The sequence below is a fragment of the Protopterus annectens genome, chromosome 17.part0 (assembly GCF_019279795.1).
Source record: "Protopterus annectens isolate FY-2018-M chromosome 17.part0, PAN1.0, whole genome shotgun sequence".
NCBI classification, from domain to species: Eukaryota; Metazoa; Chordata; order Ceratodontiformes; family Protopteridae; genus Protopterus; species Protopterus annectens.
In genome coordinates this window covers 374,498,038-374,524,237 of record NC_056751.1, presented here as the reverse complement: position 1 = coordinate 374,524,237, position 26,200 = coordinate 374,498,038, and the positions used below count along the sequence as shown (strand labels likewise).

At 42.6% G+C, this 26,200-nt stretch overlaps 1 protein-coding gene across 1 annotated transcript in view; it reads right to left on the bottom strand.

Annotated features, from left to right (window-relative positions):
* The window catches only part of PTDSS2 (phosphatidylserine synthase 2), a 1,400,831-nt gene that overhangs the window by 898,397 nt on the left and 476,234 nt on the right, over positions 1-26,200 (bottom strand). The window contains exon 6 of the mRNA XM_044059082.1: positions 11,986-12,053. Within this exon, the coding sequence (XP_043915017.1) occupies positions 11,986-12,053 (68 nt within the window). The remainder of the gene's footprint in view (positions 1-11,985; positions 12,054-26,200) is intronic.

The following is a 26,200-nucleotide window of genomic DNA, read 5'->3' as shown; positions in this document are numbered from 1 at the left end:
TGGTTTCCTTTTCTTGGAGGAGTGAGTCTTGGTTTTACTTGGGATAGCATGATCCATGCATTCCTGCAGATGCTCACAGAGTGCCTTTGTAAAGGTTTCAGTAACTTGGACAGTATTGTCCTTCAGCATGGGGGCTGTGAACCTTTCCACCTCGTCTTAAGTAATGTGAAGTTTGCTTTTGAAAAGTTTTTCATGGTCGTTTCCTTAATTGGGGGTGGGGGATATCCAGAGTGATTAGTCTATGGTCTGATCTAACCAGCGAGGGGTTGACCTCTGGTGTGGAACACCGGTCGCCCATGTTGGTGATGACCAGGTCCAATATGTTGTTTCCTCTGGTGGGGGTGTTGACCAATTGATCCAGGGTGTTCGAGTTTATAAATTCTAGGAAGCGCTGGGCAAGGGAATTAGTACTTGAGTAGTTCTCCCAGTTTATGTTTGGGTACTTGAAATCACCCAGTACTAGGGTGTTTGGTAGGACCTTCATATTTCCCAGTGTCTCCAGAAATGCGGAATGGGGGTCCTGGGCCATGGTGGGTGATCTGTAGCAAGCTACAATTTGGATTGCAGTTTTGCCCATTGTTAGTTGCACATGGATGATCTCTGATGCATTGTGCTGCTCCACTAACCTGGAGGTGTGACTATCCTTGATGAATATGGATACACCCTCGCCTTTTGTGTTTCGGTCCTGGTTCTGTGGCCAAAAGGTATGGTATGAGTTATAGCCTAGTAGTGCTGGGGTGCTCTCAGGAGCCTTAAAACCAGGTTTCTGTTACTGCACAGATGTCGATGTTCTCCATACTGAGGAGTGCCTCGACTGCATGCATTTTTTGGTTTAGACTTCTGGCGTTGAGTAGCATTACCCTCAGTTTTTGGTTACTTGTGCTTATTTATGGTGGTGGGTTTGTCTTTTGAGCCTTGCCTAAAAAAGGTACTATGGGGGCGGCAAGAGCCTTGGCCAGTATTCGAAAGCCTAAGGGTGACAGGTGCAAGCCATCTCTTGCGAAGCAACATGGCTTGTCGAGCATGTCATCCCAGGCAGACAGATACTGGATCCCCTTTGAATGACACCAGAAACTTAGCCAATTGTTGAAATTGATCATTTTTTCTTTATACCGTGGCATCATTCTTGGTGAGGGCAGGATGGCAATCCCTTCATCGCTATCTCAAGAAGCACACTGAGTTCAGGTCCAAACTCAGACACCATCTGTTTGAACAATGCACATGCCTTGAATTTTGGTATCCATATACAGGCTAATAAAGACTACTCTGCACTAGGTTAATTTCCACACACATTACCCCATTCACACCACTATTCTATTGGTTACCACTCTGTTGTCTGCTTCCCTTAAATATTTTCAAAGCTTCTCTTCTTTCTTGTTCACTGCCATCTCACACTTATCTTTCTCAGTCCCTTATCTCCTTGGACTCTGTCTTTACCATTATTTATTTGCATTTATTTACTGGGAAAGTCCGACTCGGTACATCACACATTTTCAGCAGAGGCTTGGAGAGAAAAGCTCCAAGAAATAATCGATGTACAATATTACAAAGTTTAAAACAAGCTCTAAAGGAAGATGCAACAAATAATGAAATTATAGCAACAACTAAAGAATACCAGTGAGTAACAGCTCTACTTTCATAAAATTTAATGCACAGTTCAACTCTTCAGTTCAACTTCTCTAGCGCCTCGGCCACAGCCTTTACAGAGTAAAAAAATACAAGACTCACTCTAAACAATATATATAGCAGATCAAATGCAATTAAACAATTAAACAATTAATTATATAAAATTCAAAATGTTAAAGCTATACTAATCAAATAAAACTATGCCAGTTACACTCCTTGTTAAGTCCATACGGACACAAAGTATTATACTTCATAATAAGAAGTGATTCTTTATGTCTTAGCACACTTTTTTGAAAATCAACATTATTAAAATACACTGATACATGTTCTAATACAGAAACTTTCATACAATCCATATTGCCCTGATGTTCATTATTAAAGTGCTCAGAAATAGGGCTGCTCATTTTTTTATTTCTTACATCTCTAACATGTTCTTTTATTCTATGAGATAAAGTCCTTTTCGTTTCACCAATATAATATTTCTTACAAGAACAGTTGCTATATTTTATGCTTTTTCAATATTGTTGTTGCTTAAATAATGAAATTAATTTAAATGGAATGAACAGGAAATATCACACAAAGCTGTACACTGCATAAATTCTAATTTAGACTGGTGTTCATTACAGATAATCATCAAAGCAGGAAATTATCAACATTTATTGTAAAAGCATCACTAAGCAATAGAAAGCATCAAAAATGTGGGAGTTAAAATGTGACATGCATCTGCATATTCATATAAAATGTAAGCTGATAAGAGAACGGCTAATCATATATCTTTCCTTTGAGGAGTGCAATAAGCTCACTTCAGTAAGACATAAAAAAACTGTAAAGAAATGGTTTAGTAAGAGGAGGAAATCTTCAGTAGTTGGGCATTTTTTTATTCTGGAGACTCAGAATTTTTGCAGAGTCTAGAACAATTTAGATGTATTTTGTGGTTGGTCTTAAAAGCAAGGAGGTTATTTGTCTGATGATGAAGGGAATGCTATTACATGTTATATGCTTTCGGATTATGAGTCCCCATTTGAGTTGCTGGATTTTGTGGATTCTGTTAGGTGTTACACTTATCGCTTTCTTTGTCCCCTAAACTCGTGTGTTACTCCTACAGTTTCCATGACTAATCCTGATTCTAACTTTTTCTTTCTACTCATCTGATTTTACTTTGCTGCTTGATAAACGTACAGATCAATGTGTTGTAAAATTTGTACACTATTGTTCTTTTTTGGTAACCAATTTGTATTAACTATGTTCCACTGTAGGCTGCATTTTGTAACCATCATTTTGAATGCAACCAGAGCTTAGCCTGCAACTGGTCATGCCATTATCAATACTTTCCGGTAACCAAAATACTGCACAGTAATACTATCTTGGCATGCTCCAAGTCACACTTCTTGCTCCTCAGCTATGTTGTGTGCCCTTTTCTCCCTTCTATCTACTGTTGAAATATGCACCCACCCCTGCCATCTTGTTTTAAAAGGCACAATCACTGAGACTGACTTCCTAGCAAAACTCTGAGCACCAGTGTTTTCTGGGGTAAGATGTAGCCTGTCGCTGGTATGCAGCTGCTCTCCCTACTATGTCTCCCATCTTCCTCTAAGTCCCAAACTTTATCTCCCTGTCCTACACCTCAGCCATTCAATAAACTCCCCGATATCCTCTTTCCTCAGTCTGCTGGCTGTTGTCATTCTGAAAATGCAACTTCTGAACCCCTTTATCCTGGCATCTTTCTGCCACTTCCTTGGCCCTACTTGCTATTACCTTGACTACTGACTTCCTCCATACCTGTGATGCACATGCTCCCTTTAACTTTCCTCCTGCACTCTTCTGTAAGCCCTCTTAAGTAAAGGCCCTTCTGTCCTGACAATATACCAAAACACATGTTCCCATAATAAGTGTCCAGGCTGTTCTTAAAAATAGCTAAAGTAATACTTGCTTTAATATAATTTTGTAGTCTGTTCCATGTATCAGCTGCTCTCAAAGAGAATAAAATAGTACAACTTCTCATTCTTACAGAATCATCTACATAAGTTGCCCGATGATCATTACTTTTTGATAACCCCAAACATTCCCAGAGATGGCTGTCTCTAAATGCCCTATATACCTGACTTGGATCTCCAAGAGACACTGTAAAAGTTCAGATATTTTAGTCTTTCATTAACAACTTAAAGGTTCACATCCACAGATGCCCTTGGTATATTTCTTCTGTACTATTTCTAGTTTACTCATGCTTGTTTTCTTATAAGGTTTCCATACTGGTTTACAGATTCATAGGTGTGTACTAGGCTAATGGCCATGGGGCCTTTACAAGCCTAGCCATAGGATTACCCTGGCATAGTGCCTGACGTTAGTTCCCAGTGCCTCTGTCAAGTAGAACCGCTGGAGTTATCCCCGGGGTGAATTTTCTGTTACCCATCCACTCATCAAGATTTCTCTTGAAGAGAGTCAGCGAGGTGCTCTGCTTGACATGTATGGGAAGTCTGTTCCATAGCATGTGCAGTCTCTGGGTTATGAACCTGTCCCTCCAGCATGTTCTGTTAATTGTGGTAATGAGGTTGAGGTCTCTGGATCGTGTGGAGCGGAGAGATTGGGATTTCTTTAATGTAGCATTTCTAACAAAGCTGGGTCAGACATAGCTTTGTAAATCAAGCAGAGATCGCCTCTAAGTAGGCAATATGAGACAGAGAATAGTTGGGAGTTTTTTGAGTCTGTCCATACAGGACAAGTGTTTAAGGCCTAGGATCCTCTTTGTGGGGTACTTTTGCGGCCCCTCCAGTTGTTGCAGGTGTCTAGTGAAATACATGTCAAATGGGGCATTGTACTCGATGACTGGCCTAATGAGAGAAGAGTAGAGGGAGACAATGACCTCTTTTCTTCCTGGATCAAAAACCCTTAGTAATGAGATGTGCCACATAGAAGAACTTTTTGACCACAGTGGCAATGTGGTGATCAAAACAGAGGTTGCTGTCAACCTGTGTTCCCATATTTCTTATAACGCCTTCTGTGTTCAGTGGACTACCATCAATCTGATAATTCATGGGAACCGGGTTTTTCCCAAAGGGGATGATGACATATTTTTTGGCATTGAGCTTAAGGCCATGGTTGTGACAGCAGTCGGTCACAGTGAGGGCATTCTGTAGGATGTCAACATCACTTGGGGAGTTAATAATGGCTCCCAGCTTGCAATCGTCTGTGAACTTTGTCAGCCAGAGTCCCTTTGTGTTGGCCTGGACTTCAGAGAAGTAGATACCAAACAGGAGAGGACCCAGGACGGAACCCTGTGGGACTCCACTCGTGACTAATCGGCAGTCTGACTTGAGTCAGCTACTTTCACACTGTGGGTTCTATCTGTGAGCCAAGCTTGCAACCCACCTAGTGATACAGGGGGTTAATGCCAAGCTTATTTAGTTTTACTATAACTCCTGAGTGGGGAATGGTATCAAAAGCCTTGGCCAGATCAAGGTAGGCTGTATGAACCACCTTGCCTTCATCCACAGCTCTGGTGACTGACTCAAAGAAGTCGACCAAGTTGAGCAGGCATGATCTACCCATCACAAAACCAAATTGTGCGGGATCCAGAGTTTGGAGATTCCCTATATCCTTATTTATTAGGTCCATGATGATGTGTTCCATAGCTTTGCATATCAGACTCATCAGGTTAATGGGGTGATAGTTCCCAAGGTCTGTAGTTGCTCATCCTTTGTTAAGAGGGATGACTGTAGAAGTACGCCATTCGGCAGGGACTAAGCCTGAGGTGAGGCTGTGAGTGAACAGAGAACACAGGAGAGGTGCCAGTTCACTCTGTAACTCATGTAGAACACAACCAGGGATATTATCGGGTCCCACAGAAGCTGTATTATTGGCCTTGGACAGTGCTGTTTTGACCTGTGCAGCAGTAATACTGGGTGCCTGGCAATCTACTGGTACTGTGATTGGTCCTTTTGGGGGAGGGGGTAAAGTTGGCACTAAATCTGTTGGCCAGTATACTGGGAGCATCTGTTGGCTTTGTATAGTGCAGTAGCTCAGAGCAAATCTGGGTATTGCCGTGGAGATTATTTACATAACTATAGAAGGCCTTGTGGGTGTCTTTACTATCTGCTGCAATTCTGTTTTCATACCTAGCTTTAGAGTATTTGATGAGGGATCTCAACTTTTGCTGAGGCAGATGAGGGTTTTTCCAGTCTTGGAACTTCACCTTATTCCGCATCAGTTTCCTTCTTCTGCTGTAGAGTTTGTTTATGGCAGGGGACCACCAGACTGGCTTCCTTTTTTTGGAGGAGAGTGTCTTGGTTCTATTGGGTATGGCAAGATCAATGCATTTGTGTTTGTACGGTGCACTGGTGTATGATTCTGTGGTCACGCAACTATTCTCCATTTGCATGGGTGCCACGAAGTTAGCCACCTCTGTTTTCAGGATCCCAAAGTTAGCTTTGGAGAAGTTTTTCATGGTGGTTACCTTTGCTGGAGGAGGGGGTGGGGGGATGGGAGGGATGTGGATTTCCAAAATTATTAGCTTGTGGTTCGATCTAACCAGGGAGGAGCTGACTATTGGTGTAGAGCAACGGTCGACCATGTTAGTAATGACCAGATCAAGGATGTTGCTACCCCTAGTGGGGGTAAGAACGAGCTGGTCCAGGGCACTGGAATTAATAAAAGCCAGGAAACGTTGGGCAAGTGTATTGGTACATGAGTAGTTTAGCCACTTAATGGAAGGGTAGTTGAAGTCGCCTAGTAAGAGGGTGTTAGGTTGGACCCTAATATTCCCGGGTACCTGTCAAATCTTCGAACATTACATGGTTGAGACCAAACGTTCAAAATTTTGAGTGCTAGAAGATACACTTTCAACGGCACCGTACGGTGCAGATGGGGAGAATTTCCCTTTTCTGCACTGAAGTGCGGTCTCGGAGTTGGTATATTTAAGTAGGGGGTGTGGGGGGTGCAGGGGGACTTGCCCCCTTCTACACTGTTAAAGTGATTTTTTTCCTGTGTTTTTTTTTTTTTTTTTTTATATGTTCGAACATCCAAATGTCGAAAATTTGGTCTCGACCAGGTAATGTTTGAACATTTAACATAGACCGATATTCTCCAGGGTGCTTAGGAACGTGCAGTGTGAGTCTTGGGACATGGTTGGGGACCTACAGCAGGCTACGACCTGAATCGCTGTCTTACCCAATATTGCTACTACGTACTCAAGTTTGGGTCTAATGCAACTAACAAATAATGACTTCATAATTTCTGATTTCCTAGACCTTATAAATCTTTTTATACAACCTATAGTTCTATAGCTACCATTAACCAATTGGCTGACATTTTTAGAAAAACTCAAAGCTGGATTTACCCATATATCCAGGTCCTTAAATTAATTTACAGTTTCAATTAATGTGTGCTGTATTAAATATTCACCTTTAAAATGTATGTCTCCCAAATATCATATGCTTAATTTTGTATTTATCAGTATTTTATTCTCCTGTGCCCAAATGGTCAATTTAGTCGAGTTCTTTTACAGATATGTCCTACCTGTAACACGCATACCTCTCAACCTCTTAGAGCAAAAAATCTGGACAAAGCCTAAAATGATGAGGGGACAAATACAGATTTTAAATATTGCGGTTACAAATTATAAAGTTGATAGAATAGGTTTTGATTAGCATGAATTTTATGAAGGATGTGGAGTCCAACTCAAATATATGTCATTATTTAATGACGTCAATCCTCAGCTATTTGTCAGAAAGGTAGAGATTTTAGGAGGAACACACCAAAAACATGAGGCAAAAATCTGGACATTCTGCAAAAATCTGTACAGTTGACAGGTATGGCAACACGTAATCAAGCTACTCAATTTTAGGTCATTTGCATAAACACTGTAGAACACCTCAGATGAAAAAGTTAGGTCTGAAAGATACAATCTAAACAAATAAGGGCCTAGGACAGAGCCCTGTGGGTCACCCCAACTATAACCAAGAATTTCACCTCTCCAACTGCTGTATGACGCTTGCCATGCCCTACATGTAAGTCATACAGCTATGCATCTTATCATGTGTACATAGATACCTAGTTCTAATTTACTGATCAGTGTTTTGTGTATGACCCTGTCAAATGCTGAAGATAAATCTACATAAATTACATCACAGCATGATTTTGCATTCATCACTATTATATTGTTGTAGATTATCATGTTACAGGTGAAAATAGATCAATTTTCAACATATGCATGCTGATATATGGTTTCAAGTCCCAACCTATCCAATTGACAACTTATTCAGCATTATCTTCTCCATTATTTTCCACAACATGAAAGTGGACTCAAGGGTCTGTATGACTCTGGGTTTGGCCTACTCCCCTTTCCCTTCAGGACTGGTTTAATAATTGCGTGTCTCCAATCTTGAGAACTCTGCCCATATTTATATGGCCTAGGAAATAAGAGATATAATGGTAGTGAAAGTTCTTGCTGAAGTGATCTCGGATCATTATTACCAAGTCCATCTCCTTCCTGTGCATTATTTGGATCCAGTTTGCGTAGCTCTTTTTCAATATAATCTAATTTGATTTCACTATCTGAGGTTACTTGGGTGTCACTAGGATGACTTATCACCCCCTTTGTGGAACCAAACTGTTTGGATAAGTTTTGTAAATATATCTATAATCTGTTGCGTCTGAGAATAAATTTTAGCATCAACACAGTTGTATCAATTTGTGTTTATTCCTTTGTGGGGAGGGGGTGCCCTTTACCAGAAGGATCCTTGCCAAAATTATGGGATTTGTGAAATCATAACTTCATTCCACCCTTCTGGTTCTAGCAGAATGTCCTTTGGAAGGATAGAAAAATGTATGCCTACAGCAGATAGTTTAGCCCTACTGCTTGCTTCTGGTGGGTATATCTCTGACCTTCAGTCCAAAGAGTGTTGAGCCATCAAAGGGAGCAATGATAAAGGAAGTCTTGAAGCTCTCCACAAAAAACTCACAGATGCCTCCAGGCATGCTGGCAAGTAATGAGAGTGTCTGCTGCCCTTGATGTGCTATCAGCTGAGTTGGAGAGCAGTCACACAGACAGAGACATAAACTGAAGGGTAGATAAGCTGTGACTCTACAGTTTTCAGTACATCAGCATGCATATTACCCATGAGGGACATGGAGAGTTCCTTGCTCAAGTCCCTCAAGAAATGAGTCACATGAGTTAGGTAGTTCATATTGCCAACATCAATCATCACTGAAGCATAGGTCTGCTTTCCAAATCTGTCCAATGCCCTGAACTCACTGTTATGGGGATATACAGAAGTGTTCTCTTTGGAAAGCACCTTCTTAGGCACTGCTGTAACCACAATGGTATCTAAAGGGAGACCCTTGCTCCAATGTGACCTTTCTCTGGGAGATACAAGAACTTAGTCAGGTGTTCTGGGAATCTGCTCCACCACGCTGGGTTCCTTCCAGCCCAACTGTGAGACCAAATCAAGGAACTCATCAGCAGCCTGGACAACCCAAGATGTAGGTGAGCCAGCCCTGAAGGCCTTGAGAAATAATGACTCCTCTTGGAAGGGGGCTTTGGTAAACTACCCCCCTTTTCTGCTTCATCAATTCCAGGACATTTCTAAAGAAGACATCTTCCAGAGGGGATATTTGGGACACCTCCCCTTCTTCAAAATTGAAATGGAGTGAGTGACTCCTGAAATGAGTCTAAATGCCTCCTCATGCAAGACTGTTTCCTGCGCCTTTCTCCAGTGGGAGGCTCCAGAGGAGGCTTAGAACCAAGAGTGGGAACTTGCCAAGTGAGAACCCTCGAGCCTTCCTGAGGTTGGGTAGACTGACAGGATGAGTGAAAGCAGAAGCAACAGGATGCAAGGCTGTCTCTTGATCTGGACAGAATCCTCTCAGATACTTCAAAAGCGGAAGCCGACAATGGTGCCCACAAAGACCCCTTAGGATCCAAAGATCTTGAAGAAATGCCCTGGCCGTGCTCTGACCAGGCTCTGAAGCCAGGATCACAGTAGAGCTGTCCAGGGCCAAAGCACCCAAGGGCAGAGACAACTCTAAATATCTCTGAGTCAACGCTGAACTTTTGGCTCCAAAACCCTTTGCCTCCCGACAGTGTAAGATTCAAAAAGGTGAAGAAAACTATCTGAGTAGAAGCAGAACCATGCTATCGGTTCTGACAATGATCATTCAAGGGCCTCGTTCAGAATAGAGGGCATGGCATCTGATGGATAGGATGGAGAAGGAGAAACCGACAAGGGTGTTGTAGGTATCTGGCCCACAGCTCACAGTGGGGGAGGCAATGGGAGGACACCCATCTGAATGTGTGCTAAGAAATTTCCATATCATCCTAAAGATGTCAACTTCCAAAAGGCTTCCTTATAAATGATGGATCCTGATGAAGATGCCAGTAAGGGTGGTCTGGAAGACCGGTGAGTCAAACTGTTTTGAAGGATAAGGGAATGGAGCTGAGGAATGACTGGCTCCAGTGAAAAATTACATTCAGAAAAGGCCTGTGGAGCTGAACATGTTCTTGTGCTGTAACCAGATCAGAGTGCCTCGGAATCTTCTGTGTCAGACCAGAATGGTCTGATGAGTCAGTGGATCTCTTTTTAAAGACTTTTCATTCCTTTTTTCCTTACCCCCCCCCCCCATTCCTTTTCATTACGCTTTGAAGTCTTTGGACTTGTCAGGCTTCAGTGAAAAAGGGGAAACAGATGCAGAAGAAAAACAGGTCGAATCTCTCACTTGGACAGGGAGAACACCTTCAAGCACAAACTTATTTCTTCTATCAATAAGAGCCCTGGCTCCAAGGGATGCACAAAACTCACTCACTTTGAATATTCAAATAGTCTAACCCAATTAGCAGGCACACCAGGTATGAGGATCTGGAGGAGAGGGGATTTTGTGCCCAAATGCACTCCACTTTTTAAAGCCACTGATATTGTCAGACATACAGGCACACAGCCAACAAGTACATCAGACCAACAGCTATTTTAGAGTGGCTGCAGTTGTGCAGAGTTTAGCACTGTCGCCTCACAGTAAGAGGTTCTCCGGTCCGATTCTCGGCTCAGGTGCCTTCTGTGTGGAGTCTGCATGGCCTTCCTGTGGTCACATGGGTTGCTTCCGCATGCCCTGGTTTCCTCCCACATTCCAAAGACACACTAAATTGGCCCTCGGTAAGAGAGTGTGTGTGTGTGTGTGTGTGTGTGTGTGTGTGTGTGTGTGTGTGTGTGTGTGTGTGTGTGTGTGTGCGCGCATGTGCATGTGAGTGGCACAAATGAACTACCACTGCAGGGCTTGCCACCTGGCGGTGTAAACCTTGGCTCAAGATGAATGTAACTGCTGAAGTAACATCCCAACCCCATGTGCAAAATGGGAAAAGGAATTGAAGATGGATGCATGGAGTCACTTTGCCACCAAAAAAATACCACTACCCAAGAAACAATAATAAACACTAAAACACCTACAAAAAAGGACAAGTTAAACTTAGAAACTTTTCCTCCCACCTAAAAAAACTAATAATAAAAAAAATTAACAATTAAAGATTAGGTGCAAAAGGCTACCTAATGACAGGTGGAAGACCTAAGAAGGCTATCTATACAGAATTCTGCCAAAAGCAGATTAGAAGTAGAGAAAAAAGTGCATTATCTTCACTACAACTGCTGAGCCCTCAGGATTACATCTTGACTGAATAGATAGCAAATGAGATTAGAGAAATCGTAGGAAAAAGAGGCAATTATGTTTAAGAGATGAGCCTAATCCCTGGATCCAAGAGCTTGAAAAAGGTCGCCAAGCTCAGATCAGATAACCCATCCAGTGAGTCGGATAGAAAAGACAACACTGGATACACGTATATAGACACCACAGTTAAAAAGCTGTATTTCATTACTCATCACTGGAGATGGATAAAAATTCCTTGTCAGGCTGTCTGCTCTTTGGATAAAAATGCATAACCCACATAACACTTTGAAGTAGTCTGGGCCAAAACAATATCACAAATATCACAGAATATTTCCTCACTGTAACATCTAACACTAAATAATTAGGTGAATGAAGATAAAGCATTCTGGTTCTAGAGCTTTATTAAACTACACTAACTCTTCAAACTTCACTCTTAAGGTAAGTTATAATTACTATACAACATTAAATGCTGCTTACTGTAAACTGCATTTTTAACCTATATCACATCATATTACATGTCTTACATTATAAGTGCCCAAATAAAACAGGTGCACATTTTGTGAGTGCAAGTCAGCTGGTGCTGAGAGGGGACCTGCAAAATTTAATCTTAAATGCATTCTAAATTCTCGTTTTTGCAGCATTAAACTAATGGGTTATCCATTTCAACTTCATTAAAAACTTTTTCAGTTTGTAATGAATGCTTAGTACACTTACCTGAAAAAGAATAAAAATGAGGCCCAGCTCATACACTACGCTGACACACAACCAAAACCTCCAGTAGGCTGCAAGAAAAATAAAAGCAGTTCATTTACATATGATTTTCTAAACTATATAATCAAAAGCCACACAATTTAAATAAATAATTTTTACAACTATAATATTTTGTATTTTTAAATACATACTGTACATGACAGACTGATGGCAATCCTCAACCACATGTACCTTAACATTTTCAAACTAGTTCTGCAACAAAGATATCATCAGTATGCAACATAATGACGTACGGAATACTGTGGTCTAATATCTTGTGAGGAGTACTGTCCACAAGTTCACAGCTTGTTACTAGGCTAACTACTAGGGCCCTTACAAGCCTAATCATGCATCCCAAACCATTTGGGTCACGGGTATCATAGACCTCTATACGGACATGGGGGGCATGTTAGTAGGGAGGTATTAGTTAGGATAACACTTTTTTATTGACAGTCTCTGTCCATAAGACATGGGTGCCAGACTACCATCCAACTGTCAAGGTTTAATTTGAACAGGGTCAGGTGATCCATGTGATGTAAAATGCACTCATACCAGGCACATAAACCCCAAGTGCATCAGCCATAGTACATTCAGTGTTTTAAACATCAAGTTAGACAAATTAACCTAAATGACAAAATGGTTAAAAACAAATACTTAAAAAAATGAAATGCATGAATAAAAACACTAAAACTGACATCCTTTCATCCATGTTCTGCACAAACCTAAATCAAAACCAATACTCTTCAGCCACCTGTTTCAACAGGATTGCAAAACGGCTAAAGTCCCCCATAAATACCATTAAAGTGCATACCTTGAGGTACATCAGCAAAACTACATTGATGTGCTTTGTTCAACTAGGAGACACTCATTTCACAAGACAACATACACAAGGTAAGACACTGTACTCATAAAAAAATTAGGTTAAATAAACATGTTAGGAATCTACAGGCTTTTATATTCATCTTCCCCTTCCCTGTTACAGCATGAATACAAAGAAAGGTAGGTTGCAGGAAGCACCCAGGTGGGTGGCACTAAAGATTACAACCAAGCTACAACAGCGCATTGTCAGCTTTGAGCAGGATTAAAGTTTTAAATAATTGGTCAGAGGATGTCATGCAGCAATCTTTTTCTTCACTCTACATGCTTGAGGTGTACAGGATGTGTCCCACTCTACCCCATGATTACACACTCACATACTGTCATCCACTCCACCCTATGATTACACACACGCATACAGTCATCCTCTCTACCCCATGATTACACACTCGCATTTTATCATCTCTGAATGCATATCTGGTATCTAGCCCATTAGCTACCTGCTGTCAAGACACCACAAAATGTTCAGTGTATACACATTTCTAAAAACTGTCAGGTGGTTAACAAAACTAGTAATGTTAGAATACCAGTATTTGTTGCCATACTGTTGAAAATATGCAGGGAGATTGTGGGCAATTTATAAACATATGCATCCTTGTAGCCTGGTTCTGAAACCCAGCTCATCTGTCATCACAACAATCAATTCTTGGTGCAGTCACTAACTGACAGCAGCATTACAGTCATATTCTTTTCCAGCAAAATGAATGTATACAAAATAGTGCATGCATTTTCTGTGCTTTCAGTACATAACAGTAGCTCTCCTCTTTATGCTTTTCTGATACATCAGGAGAATGCATATCTGTTATACCACATCTCAGCAGTTATTTCCATCCAATATATAAACATACGCAAGTAATGCTGCTGCAGATAGACGTGACTGCCCTCTAACAGAGCTTGTGTGGTTCCAGAGTAATTTAATAAAAGTGACTAGCATTCTCTAGGCTGTGTCTTGAGGCAGAACCTCACAAGCAAATTACCTTGAGTATCACAATGCTTTGCATTTCGCAATCAATACTACACTTAGGAAACACAAGCCATGTACTTACCAGAACTTTAGACTGCTCTGGCATCTGTCTGGTCACTTCACCCATAAGACTGGTGCCTTTGGTGGTCTCTTGTGATAGCAGTGATCTCTTACAAGTGTAAAGTTCCCCTACACATAAACTACTGCCTACTGTGATTGAGTAAGACAACATTACTAGTAAACTCCCGCTGAATACACAAAAAAAAAAAAAATAGAGAGAGAGACAAAGAAAAACATTACCTTTTCCTTGCTGGTCCCACAGTAGTGACAATCTGGGGAGGAAGGTGGTAGAGTCATTCTAGTGTCCGAACATTGAACAAGGAAATCTAACCTTCAGGCAAGTACTTAACGTATGCACATCTCTGGTCCTGTGTAAACACTGGAACCAAAGGTCCAAGTCCCCATCTACCACGGGAAGCCTAAGCCAACAAACCATAGAGTATGGCTGTCCCATAGAAAGCTCTTCTTCTGGATATGGAATCAAAGGTATAATTCTTTGCAAAGGTATGCATGGAAGACCAAGTATCAACTGCTGCAATTTCATGTATAGGCAGATTATACAGGAAAGCAATAGACATAGCCTGAGCCCCAACTGAATGTGCCCTAGAAGGAAAGGATAGCTGTGTAAGAACTTACCATAACCTTATATGTCCTTCTCTTCTACGTTGCAGTATTCATAACAGTAGGGAGTTGCTGCTTTCAGCTCCACCATCTAACCAGTATACCAAAGTCTTAGTCCAGGAGGGTATGTGTGATGTCAGTTACCAGGGCCATAAACCAACGTTAGTGATGTCTGCAAGTACCCTCATCAGAACTGTTTTGCCGCATACAGTAGTGCCCGTGAGGTTTGACCATGAGGATCCCAATCTGAGACCCTTAGACTTGCATGCAGGCCAGTCACAGGACAGTAAGATGACTCTGTAGATTGAGACCAGGGGGAATGATGGCAGTTTGCCCTCAGGAGATACCTGGAATAGTAGTTGGAAGGAGACAAGGGGTAGGTGGGTGGGACTGAATACTGCAACATAGAGAAGGACATCTGAGGTTATGGTAAGTTCTTACATCACCATTCTATGTCCTTCTATTCTGACGTTGCAGTATTCGGAAGAGTACCAGAGCTTTAAGTATGAATCTGGGAGGAGGAAGGGTTCCTCTGGTCAAGGAGACCCTGTAGGATAGTCCTGGCAACTCCTGCTCTAGCATGGGATGCTATGTCCGACTTGTAGTGCTTAGTGAAGGTGTGTACTGAGGTCCAAGTAGCTGTTTCTAAAATGGAAGAGGAATCTATGCCTTTGAAAAAGGCAGTAGAGGAAGCAGCTGCTCTAGGTAGAGTGAGGTTTAATATTGCCTTTGTAAAGATTTCCCATGGTGGGAGTAGTGCACAAGGTAATGGACTTAGAGATCCATGAGACAATAGTTTGTTTAGAAACAGCTTTCCCTAGAGCTCTGGGATGAAAAGAAATACATAACTGATCTGACTTCCTGATATCTTTGGTTCTGTCCAAGTAGTATCAAAGTTGTCTGTGTACATCCAGGGAATGTAGGGTCCCTTTCTGAGGCATTTTGTGGATGAGGATAAAAAACTGGTAGGTTAATGGACTGATTCAATGACAGTTCATTAACTACCTTGGGCATGAATGAGGGGTTAGTCCTGAGGACCACTCTGTTCTTGTGGAAAACAAGGTAGGGAGATGTGGCCATCAGAGGATGGATCTCTGAAACCCTCCTGGCGGAGGTAAGGGCAACTAGTAGGACTGTTTTAAGTTTCAAAGAAACAGAATGTGCTGGTTCAAGGGGGGGGGGGGGTAAGGTAAACTTTTCTAATACAAAGGTTAGGTCCCACGGGGGAGGTATGGGTTTATGTGTGGGTTTGATATGGAGGACTCCCTTTAGAAAGAGTATGACTTCCAGTCTGGATGTCAGAGGTGGTGAAATGGGCAGACAGGCAGAAATGGCTGACAAATGGACTTTGATAGAAGAATATGTTAGACACCAATTGGAGAGTCTGAGCCACTTAGTTACATAGTTTCTCCTAGTGTTTGGTTTTCTGGCTTCCTGCAGAACATTGAGTATGTCCTCTGAATAAAGGTGTCTGTAAGGGATTAGAATTCTATCACCCATAAGGTCAGTTTTAGGTTGTTTACCTGTGGGTGTAGCAGGGACCCCTTGTTCTGTTTGAGTAGGTCTGGACAGTGGGGTAACCTGTGGCAATAGACCTTGGCTAAAGAAAATAGGAGGGGAAACCAATGCTGTCTTGGCCAAAAGGGGAGTCGCCAGTAGGATTTTTGGTTTGTCCTTCTGAATTTTTAGGAGGACTTTCTGGATTAGAGAGAAGGGGGGAAGGCATACAGGAACATCCCCTCTCATGAAAAGGAGAAGGAGTCCACTTTCTGTGGACTTTCCTGAGGACAGTACGGACTGCTTCAAGGAGGGAATCGGAGTCAGGGACTCAAAGAACAACATCCAAGTCCCAACAATGTGGTTGTCCAAGACAGCTCTGATCTGGGTGCTAAGTACCCGACTGTCCTGACAGAGCCTCATCTCTGAAGTTCTCAAAGATGTGAGTGTCAATCAGGCACCTCGAATGTTAAACCAGATCTAGTGGTCGGGCACCAAAGGAACAGACACTGAGTCCAGGATTCGGTCTGAAACCACCAGTGCCAGAATCCATGCCAAGGAAAGAGCTAAAGGAGGGGACACAGGGCCATCCCTATCCAGCTTTGGAAACAAGGAGAATGGGAGTACTCTCATTTCAATCTGCATCTTCAGAAAGTCCTCATCAACAATCCAAATCTGCATCACAATACCCTTGTAGGACCAAAATGATGAAGTAGGACATTGGGAAGATTTTCTCTTGGAAGAAGTTGTACTTAGGAGTCACTTAGCTGACTTATCCTGAATTACAACTGGCTCAAACAACTGTGGACCCGATGGGAAGAATGCATTGGAATAGACACCAAAGCCATGTCTGACTTGAGAATCTTCGGAGCCAAAGACTGTTCTGATTCCTCTGGATACCTTTTCCTAGCCTTAGAGTTCTTAGTTCAATGCTTCTCAGAGTTTTTATTTTTTTTTATTCATTTTATTTACTTTTTTGTTTTGTTTGTTTGTTTCAACAGTCTATGAACCCATGGGCAAAAGGCCTTAATAATAAGTTTGGTCCCAAAGTCTTGCAATGCTCTGGACTGGAAGGCTTTAAATATGGGGGGATTCTCTAACAAATGGTCCACGCCTAAGCACACCACACATAGCACATGGGTGACTTGGAATGGGATTTTATGTCCACATTTTTGACACTTTCCAAAACTTTTTTCTCTTTATCCACAGCAGGACTAAAACACTCAAATTTATAAAATACAGTGAGACACTCAAAGAAAGTTCAGATGTGTGAGTAAGCTTTACTATAACAGAATATGTTCAAATGATCACTGCTGCAGTAGCCTTAGCTATATAGGTTTAATCTTGCCAAGGAATTCAAGAGACAGACAGTTTTCAAAGCTTTTAGGGCACCTTCCACATACCCAAACTGTTAGCTCAAAATGAGCTGGCTAAATGTCAGGTTTGGATGCAAAGCCTTTCAGAGCTTTCATGCCAACAGAAAGAGGGAGGTCTAAAGCCCTGAAAGGATACTACTAGTAATATAACAATAAGTTGTCCACACTCTAGCATAAACACATACAATAAATAAAGGGAATGGAGGGAAGAGAGTGGCTACTTCAACAGTGATCATTTGAATATCTACTATTATTGCAAGTTTACTTGCCCAATGTGCTATGTTCTTTATTTGATCAATGCTACAACAGCCTTAGCTATACAGGTAGATTACCATAGCTTAAACTGATTGGAAAGAGGAAGATGAAGGTCTAGAAGTCCCGGGAGAATGGTACTGGCAAAGCCTGTCCTAAATCTGAAGAATGAGTTTAACTTATAATGCTTTCGAAAAGTGTACAGAGAGGGCCACGCAGCTGTTTCTAGAATACTTTCAGCATCCAACCTTTTCCAAAATGACACCAATGAAACCAAGTCCCTAGTAGAGTAAGCCTTGTCCCTGCCTGGAATAGTTTTGTTGTGATGGGTCTAATGAAAAGTAATAGCATGAATCAGCCATTTTGAAATCCTCTATTTTGACACAGCTTGTTCTTGTTCCTTATTTTCACAAAAAAGAAAGAATTCATCAGAAGTTTGGTAAGACTTTGTTCTGTCAAGATAATACCAGAGTTGTCTGTGGACATCCAACAATATAAGGTATCCTCTCTCTCATCTTTAGGTTCTGGGAAGAAGACAGGAAGAGGGACAGCTTAGCTCAAAACAAACTCATATTCCACTTAAGGCATAAATGAATGATTAGTTCTTAAAGAGACCCTAACTTTGTGAAAAATGAGAAGGTTAACCCAACATGAGAACTTGCAACTCAGATACCAATTGCTCGGACCTCAGCAAAAACAGTAAGAATTTTTCCCATGTTAAGAACTTCAAATCAGCCTGATGAGAGCATTCAAAGATGCAAGGGTTAGTTTAACACAAAATTACGATCTCAAGGATGAGCCACCCATTTCCTTGGAGGCTTCATATTCAACACTCTCTTCAAAAACACTTTCACAAGAGGTTGCAGTGAAACTAGGAGATCCATGGGCAGATATACTGAAATAGCTGACAAGTGAAGCTTGACTGAGGAGTAAGACAGGCCTTAAGATAGTAACTCTCATAAAACATTGCCTAGCCAAAGAAACGCTAACCCTGAATGGGTATTGGTCCTTTTGTTGTCATCAAATAGAAAACCTAATCCATTTGATAATGGATTTTCTAGTAGCAGGTTTTCTTACTTACATTAATAGCTGCTGTGTGTCCTTAGTTTAAAACCTTTTAGGTAAATTTTCTCTATCATCTAGGCAGGCAGCTGTAGATGCTTGGAGATGGAATAAATCAAATGCTCCAGGCCTTGTGTGAGTAAATCCAGTCTATGAGGAAGGTTGCGATAATTGCCCCTGGCCATTTCCAAACAAAAGAGAAGTATTTGTGGCCTGGGCAAAATGCCAAATGAAGTTATGACATGAATTCAAAGAGCCCTTCGAACTCTTCAAAATAACCCTGAATATTAATGGAAATGGTGGAAAAAGATACAGGAACAATACTGTTTATGGAAATAGAGAAAGCATCCATCTTCCAGACCTTTTAGCATGGATTACTGGAGGAGAATTTTGTCAACTCATTGATGAGAGCAGAGGCAGAAAGATCCATTTGTGATGTTCCCCCCAGATAGTTCAATAGTTGGAAGACAGTACAGGAGTGTACACCTACCATAAATGTAGATGTTAAGAGTGTATTCCCTGTTGCAATCATCATTTATGGGTTATCCCTGTTGGGTAGCCCTCAGCCAGCCTGAATACCAGAGCAAAGGATTTCCATCCTGTGTCAGCTGTCCTGTGACTGTGGCTGATGTCAGGTCGCCAGGGCTATAAAGGGTGGCAGCCGACACCATTACATCAGTTTTTCTTGCCCCCCTCCCCCAATAGGTAGGATCCCCTACGAGGATACAGAAATAAGAGGGGAAGGTGGGAGGGAAACAGGACTGCAACAGTCAATACACTCTAACAATTACATTTATGATAAGTGTACACAACTGTACTATGTTCTTTGTGTTTCACTGTTGCAAACATCACTTGGGGGAAGATTCCCAAAGCTGAGGAAGTGGGTGGAGGCATGCTGTATAGGTTATGGGGATGTTAGCATGCCCCGCAAAATTGCAGATGCAAATCCCTTGTTTTGAAGAATGTAGCCAGCTGGTAGTGCTTGGTGAAAGTGTGGATAGATGTCCATGTGGCAGCCTCCAGTATATCCTTGGTAGGAACCCCCCTCAGGTAGACAGTGGAGGTAGAGGCTGCGCTAGTGGAATGAGATCTGATGGATTTGGGAGGACTCTTTCCATGGAAGGCATAGCAGAAATGTATGCAATGAGAGATCCATTTGGAAATGGTCTACTTTGTAATGGGTTTTCTCTCTGCCCCAGGGGCGAACGAAACCAGTAGCTGGTCAGATTTCCTGACTGATTTGGTCCTGTCAAGGTAAAATCTCAACTGTCTGTGTACATCCAGGGTATGCAGAATTCTTTCTTCTTTATTGATAGGTTTAGGAAAGAAAGTAGGTAGGTATATGGTCTGGTTGAGTGTTACATCAGAGACCACCTTAGGCATAAAGGAGGGGTTGGTTCTCAGAGAGACCCTGTGGAAAATGATGAAGGGCTCAGTGGGCATAAGGGCCTGGGGCTCAGATACCCTTCCGGCAGAAGTGATGGCTAGCAAGAAAGCAGTTTTCCAAGAGAGAAACATGAGATCTGCTGAGGATGCCGTCTCAAAAGGGGGTGTAAAGTCAAATTTTCCAAGACAAAGTTCAGATCCCAAGCAGGTGCAGGTGGCCTTCTAGGTGGTCTGATGTGAGCCACACCTCTGAGGAAGAGGTATTGAGAGAACAAGGGCAGCTCTGCATGGACATAAGCTGAGACAGCTGAAGCATGAATCTTGACAGAGGAGTAAGACAGCCCCTTTTCTATAAGCTCTGCCAGGTAGTCTAGAACCAGTGATAGAGAGGCATGGATACACTGTATGCACCTCTGCTGTTGTACTAGCAGGTGAACTTTTTCCATTTTGCGGAATATGATTTTCTAGTGCTGGGTCTACGGGCCTTCCTAATAATGCCTAACACTTATTTGCTGAGGGCTGAGGTGTCATCCGACTTTGTGGAATCAGCTATGTGGTTAACTTGAGTGTGCAACACCTGGGTGCAGTAGCTTCTCCCTCTGTTGTGTGCGAAGGTTTACAGTGGGGGGGGGGGTAGGTTGATGGGAACATGTTTGCTCAAGAGTGAGAAGCATGGGTTACAAGTGCTGCCTCGGCCAGTCTGGGGTGATGAGGATAGCCCTTGGTCCTTCCTATCTGATCTTGAGAAGCACTCTGGGTATCAGAGGCAGTGGGGGTAAAGCTTACACAAACAGGCTGCCCCAGTGAAGGAGAGGTCGACCACCCTCCAAGCTTCTGGATGAAACTCTCTTGAGCAGAATTTGGTCAGCTGGCAGTTCTGGTAGTTTGCAAAAAGGTCTATGTCTGGTTTCCCCCAGATCTGACTGATTTTCGGGAAGGTTTCCCTGTGCAACTGCCACTTGTGGGGGTCCAGGAGTTGCCTGCTTAACTGATCTGCCAGGGTGTTTTCCTTCCCTTGATGGTATTGTGCTATCAGAAGTAGTGCCAGATTGAGGCTGACTGCCACATTTTCATAGCTAAGTGACACAGGGGGTAAGAATGTGTGCCCCCCCCCCTGCTTGTTGATGTACCACATGACAGTAGTGTTGTCCATCATGATTAAGACTACTCCTGGTGATATGTATTCTTGGAATGTTAGGATTGACCTGTGTACCGCTAGCATTTCTTTCAGGTTGATATGGAGACCCTGAACTTCCTGTTCTCAAAAAGCCTGAGCTCACAGGGCTCCATTGTGAACTCCCCAGGCAATGTCTGATGAGTATGTGGTTATGGTTTGGTCGTGTGGCTGAAAGGCAAAGGGTAGGCCCTTGTTCAGAGAGCAAGCCTCACCCACCATAGGAGCTCCTTCCATAAACAAGGAATCAGGGGGAGCTGGTGCTCCAATGATAGAGTATTGGCACCAGAGGTTCCTTAGGTACCACTGCAATTTTCTCATGTGCAGTCTGGCAAGTGGAGATATGCTCTAGAGAGAAGAGGAATGAAGGTCAGCAGGACTAAGACAGAATATATGTGTGTGAATGAGAGGGAGGATAGAGGAATGGTGAGGATGCAAGAAGTAGAGGTGGCGAAGGTGGATGAGTTTAAATACCTGGGGTCAATAGTTCAGAGTAACTGTGAGTGTGGAAGAGAGGTGAAGAAGAGAGTACAGGCAGGATGGAGTTGGTGGAGAAGAGTGTCAGGAGTGATTTGTGACAGACGAGTACCTGTAAGAGTGAAAGGGAAGGTCTACAAGAGGGTAGTGAGACCAGCTATGTTATATGGGTTGGAGACAGTGACATTGACAAAAAGGCAGGAGTTTGAGCTGGATGTAGCAGAATTAAAGATGTTAAGATTTGCACTGGGTGTGACAAGGGTGGACAGGATTAGGAATAAGTATATTAGAGGGTCAGCCCAGGTTGGAAGGTTTGGAGACAAATCCAGAGAGGCACGATTACGTTGGTTTGGACATGTGCTGAGGAGGGGTGCTGAGTGTATTGGGAAAAAGATGCTAAGGATGAAGCTACCAGGTAACAGGAAAAGAGGAAGGCCTAAGATAAGGTTTATGGATGTGGTGAGAGAGGACATGCAGGTGGTTGGTGTGACAGAGCAAGATGCAGAGGGCAGGAAGAAATGGAAACAGGTGATCTGCTGTGGTGACCCCTAATGGGAACAGCCGAAAGAAGATGATGATGAGTCTGGTAAGGGGTACCAGCAGGATGCCATGCATTCCAGGGCTTGCAGGATTTTTCTGGCAGTGAGGTGGGTTTTGGTGTGCCAGCTGGGCAAAGTTAAGACTGTAGAAAGGCCTGCTTCTCGGGGGGGGGCATTTGTGCTGAGGTGTCTAGAAGGGTGTCTAGGAAGGTTAACCTTCGTGTGGGCTGTAGATGGAAATTCTCCTGGTTGATGATGAATACCACTGAGGTTAGTAGGGTCTGCACAAAGGAGAGGTCCTGCAGGAGTTTTTCCTTGGTTTCTGCCTGGATGAGGCAATCGTCCAGATAAGCATAAATGTGTATGCCCTTCCATCTGCAAAATGCAATGGCTGGAGCCAGGCACTTGGTAAACACTCTGGAAGGAGTGGATAAGCCAAAGGGCAGAGCACAGAATTAGTTCGAGGACATTCTGCTGGAATTTCAGCATATGGAATTGACAATTCAAGGCTCTTAACGCTGAAGTGGCTGAGGTGTATACCTTTTTTCCCCAATCTATCTAAAGCTCTGCTTTCTTTGTCAGCTGGAATGGGATTTTTAGACGAGCTTTCCCTAGCTCCCTTAGGGCCTTGAGTAATGACTTCAGGGTCTGCAGTAGGGTTTTTAAAAAGATATTTGTGGGTGTCTTGCACCCTGTAATATTGGTCAGGTTTCCTGGGTGCTGAGGGGAGAGAGTCTGGTGAAAGGGCAGATTCTAGAAAGACATCTTCAACTACATCCAGGATAAGAGGAATGGCCAGAGGTTTATGCTGAGGCAGGTCAAGGAACTCTCTCAGTCTCTTCTTAGACTGTGGGTAATCTTGGGCCTCCCACTGAAAGTGTTCTCTGAGGGAGTTTAAGGTTTTCCCAAAAGAAAGGTCATCGGGGGGGCAGACAGAATGGGTTCATCAGCATCAGAGTCCACAAATGCTGCAAAGGGCTGGTCTTCCATGTCTGACTCCTCAAGAACAGATTCTTCTGATTCCTGGGTCAGTGAGGACCTCAGGGGAGGTTCCCTTTTTCGTTTGGCTGGGGTGGGAGGGTGGGGCTGGCTTCCCCTAATAAGAGTCAACTCTTCTGCCATTCTGAGCAGTTGCTGTGACTGAGGGGCAGGCTGGCTGGTTGTAGGTCAGTGGCTGGGTCCCTGGGGAGGGACCTTTTTGGGGGTAGTCTTAGGCTTGGGCCTGAACGGGCCCGTAGTCTTTTACAAGATTAGTTTAACTGGAGGCATTGTCATCATTCGAATCCTGGCTTCGGTGGTAAGAGGTGTCTCAACAGAAGCTGGTGCCTGCGTGAGAAAGAGTCAACATACCAGCAGAGGGAGGTGGATTCGGCGGCGTATCAGACTCCAAACGGGTCTTGGTAGAGGCCCAGTTCCTCTGCTGGCATCAGGGGTTGCAAAGGTGCCTCACTGAGTTCAGCTCTAGCACAGAGTTGAAAAATACCAAACTTTTGACCTAAGTCGTCAGAGGGCCTAACCTTTTCAGGTCTATCTTTATCCTTGGCTTTCTTTTTTCTAGGCAAGTCAGTAGCTGGCTGGCCGACCGATGCCATTTCACATTGAGAAAAAGACTCACTAAAATACCTACCTAGCTACAATTTCAGCTCTTCTTCTTATGGTTCTAGCATTAAACAGGGCAGAGAACTGAGAACCGGAAATGTTGTGGTCTGGGCCTAAACAAGTGACTCAGAGAGAATGTAAGTCTCAGTGTGGGATCTGCTTTCCACATCTGATACAATTACTAACTTTCTCCGGCATCGATTAAAAGCAAGAAAAGGTTCCTCAACGGGGTACTTGGCTTTAGACATTTTCCCTCACTCTGGCAATGGCCAACCGATGCACTTGCAAAACTGCTTCTGCTTCGGGCTCCACGGCAAGAAAGACTGATGTAATGGTGTTGGCTGCCACCCTTTTAAGCCCTGACGACTTGACATCAGCCACAGTCTCAGGACAGCTGACGCAGGAGAGAAATCCTTTACTCTGGTATTCAGGCCAGCCAAGGGCTACCCAGCAGGGATAACTCACAACTGATGACTGCAACAGTGAAACACAAAGAACATCCACTGATTCAGTTTCCATTCAGGAGAGTCTATCTTGGTCCTGCTCAGCTTGTCTAATGCACAACTTTGTTCTGACGGTATACAAGATGCCTGCAGAGTGAAACTGCACTTAAAAGCTATACCCCAGACTACCATGGCTAATCTGCACAGAGTAACATCTGGTTCTCCTTGCTTATTTATGCACCATATCACTGTTGTGTTGCCTGTAAACACTTGAAGAGGTCTCAGAGACCACAAATGGTTGAGAGTATTTATAAAGACCTAATTTTTTTTTTTTTTTTTTTATTTAAGTATTTTGGTGTGACTTATTTATTCCAAAGACCCTGCACTTTTATTACCATAGACACTGCTCCCCAAGCAAAGTCTCAGGCATCTGCTTTGACTATAATGGAGCAGGGAGAGAGAACTGGAAACTGGGAATTTGAAAAATTTGGTATCTCCTCCACAAAACTTTTCTTTTCACAAATCCCCTAACTGGAATTTAAAAAGTCAGGGAATGCTGAAGCTGGAACCAAAGAGATTTCTGTTATTGTTACATTTTTATCATGACGGATCTTGCAAGTACTATCATGGGTATCGGACACCAGGAGACAAAGAATCTTGAGAAATTCCCTTGCACAATCTGTTTGGAAAAAATAAGAACGAGATCTAAATACAGATCCATTTTTTTTCCTGTGGAAGAAAGGTTCTTTGAACTGAGCTGTCCAGGAGACAACTCAAGAAAACAATCCCATGAGAAACAGTCAAACAAGACTTCTTTAAGTTCTCTTTGAATCCCAGCCTCTGTTGAAGATCTTTTACCCAACTGACAGGTTTCCTGACACTGAAAAAGACTCTGCAAAGATAAGCAAATGGTCTAAATATGGGAAAATGTGAATACTTTACAGTCAGCAGTAGGCTATCACATGAGCCACACACTTTGTGAACACCTTTGGAACAGTGCATAGACTATAGTGTAATTCAGAGAACTAAATGTGATCCAGACAAAGAAAACCTTAAGAAACATCTGAAATCTGGATCTTTAGATTTAAAAGATGCGCAACATCACATTCCTAAAGTCAGCAGGTGCTTCAACAAAGTATTAGTTTAAGGATGTGCACACTTATGCAACCAGCTTATTGTACATTGTTGACTTTTTATATTTTTCCCCTAACAGACTTTTTTTCTGTTTTCAATTGAATTGTATGGGTTATAGATCACATTAAAGATGGGAAAGGTTTTGAAATGATTTGTTATGGTCTCATTTTTTTATATCACAAAAAATGGCATTTTAACAGTGGTGTGTACACTCTTTATATCTACTGTATGTGACATCATACAGTGGAGTGGCGGGAGACCCAAATTAGGAGCTCTAGAAGCAGCTTCCCCTTAAAGTCCCAAAGGACTAGGATGACTGCAGCGCAACTCTACAACCATAGTGAAACAAGCAACAAGGTCCACAAGTAGATGATTTCACCCATCAGCAATCACAGCAGTGGTTGTCCTATATTACGTAGGGGAAAGGAATGAAATAATGTTATACATAGCCATAAAGATTCTAATCCTTGAGCTTTATGACTTTTTCACCATTCTGAGCAATCTGTTTATCCAAACAGTGAGAAATAGAAACACTAATCAATTCAGGCACCAAGTATGCTCATTCGAAACTGACACTTGAAATTGCATACTCTTTGACCACTAGAAACTTGAACCAATGCACAGAAACATTCTAGGGAAAAACGTGCTGAACTGTGACTACTGGAAAGGTTGAACCCAGTGTCTGGCTCACCAAGTATAGTCCTTGATTTTAGATTTTG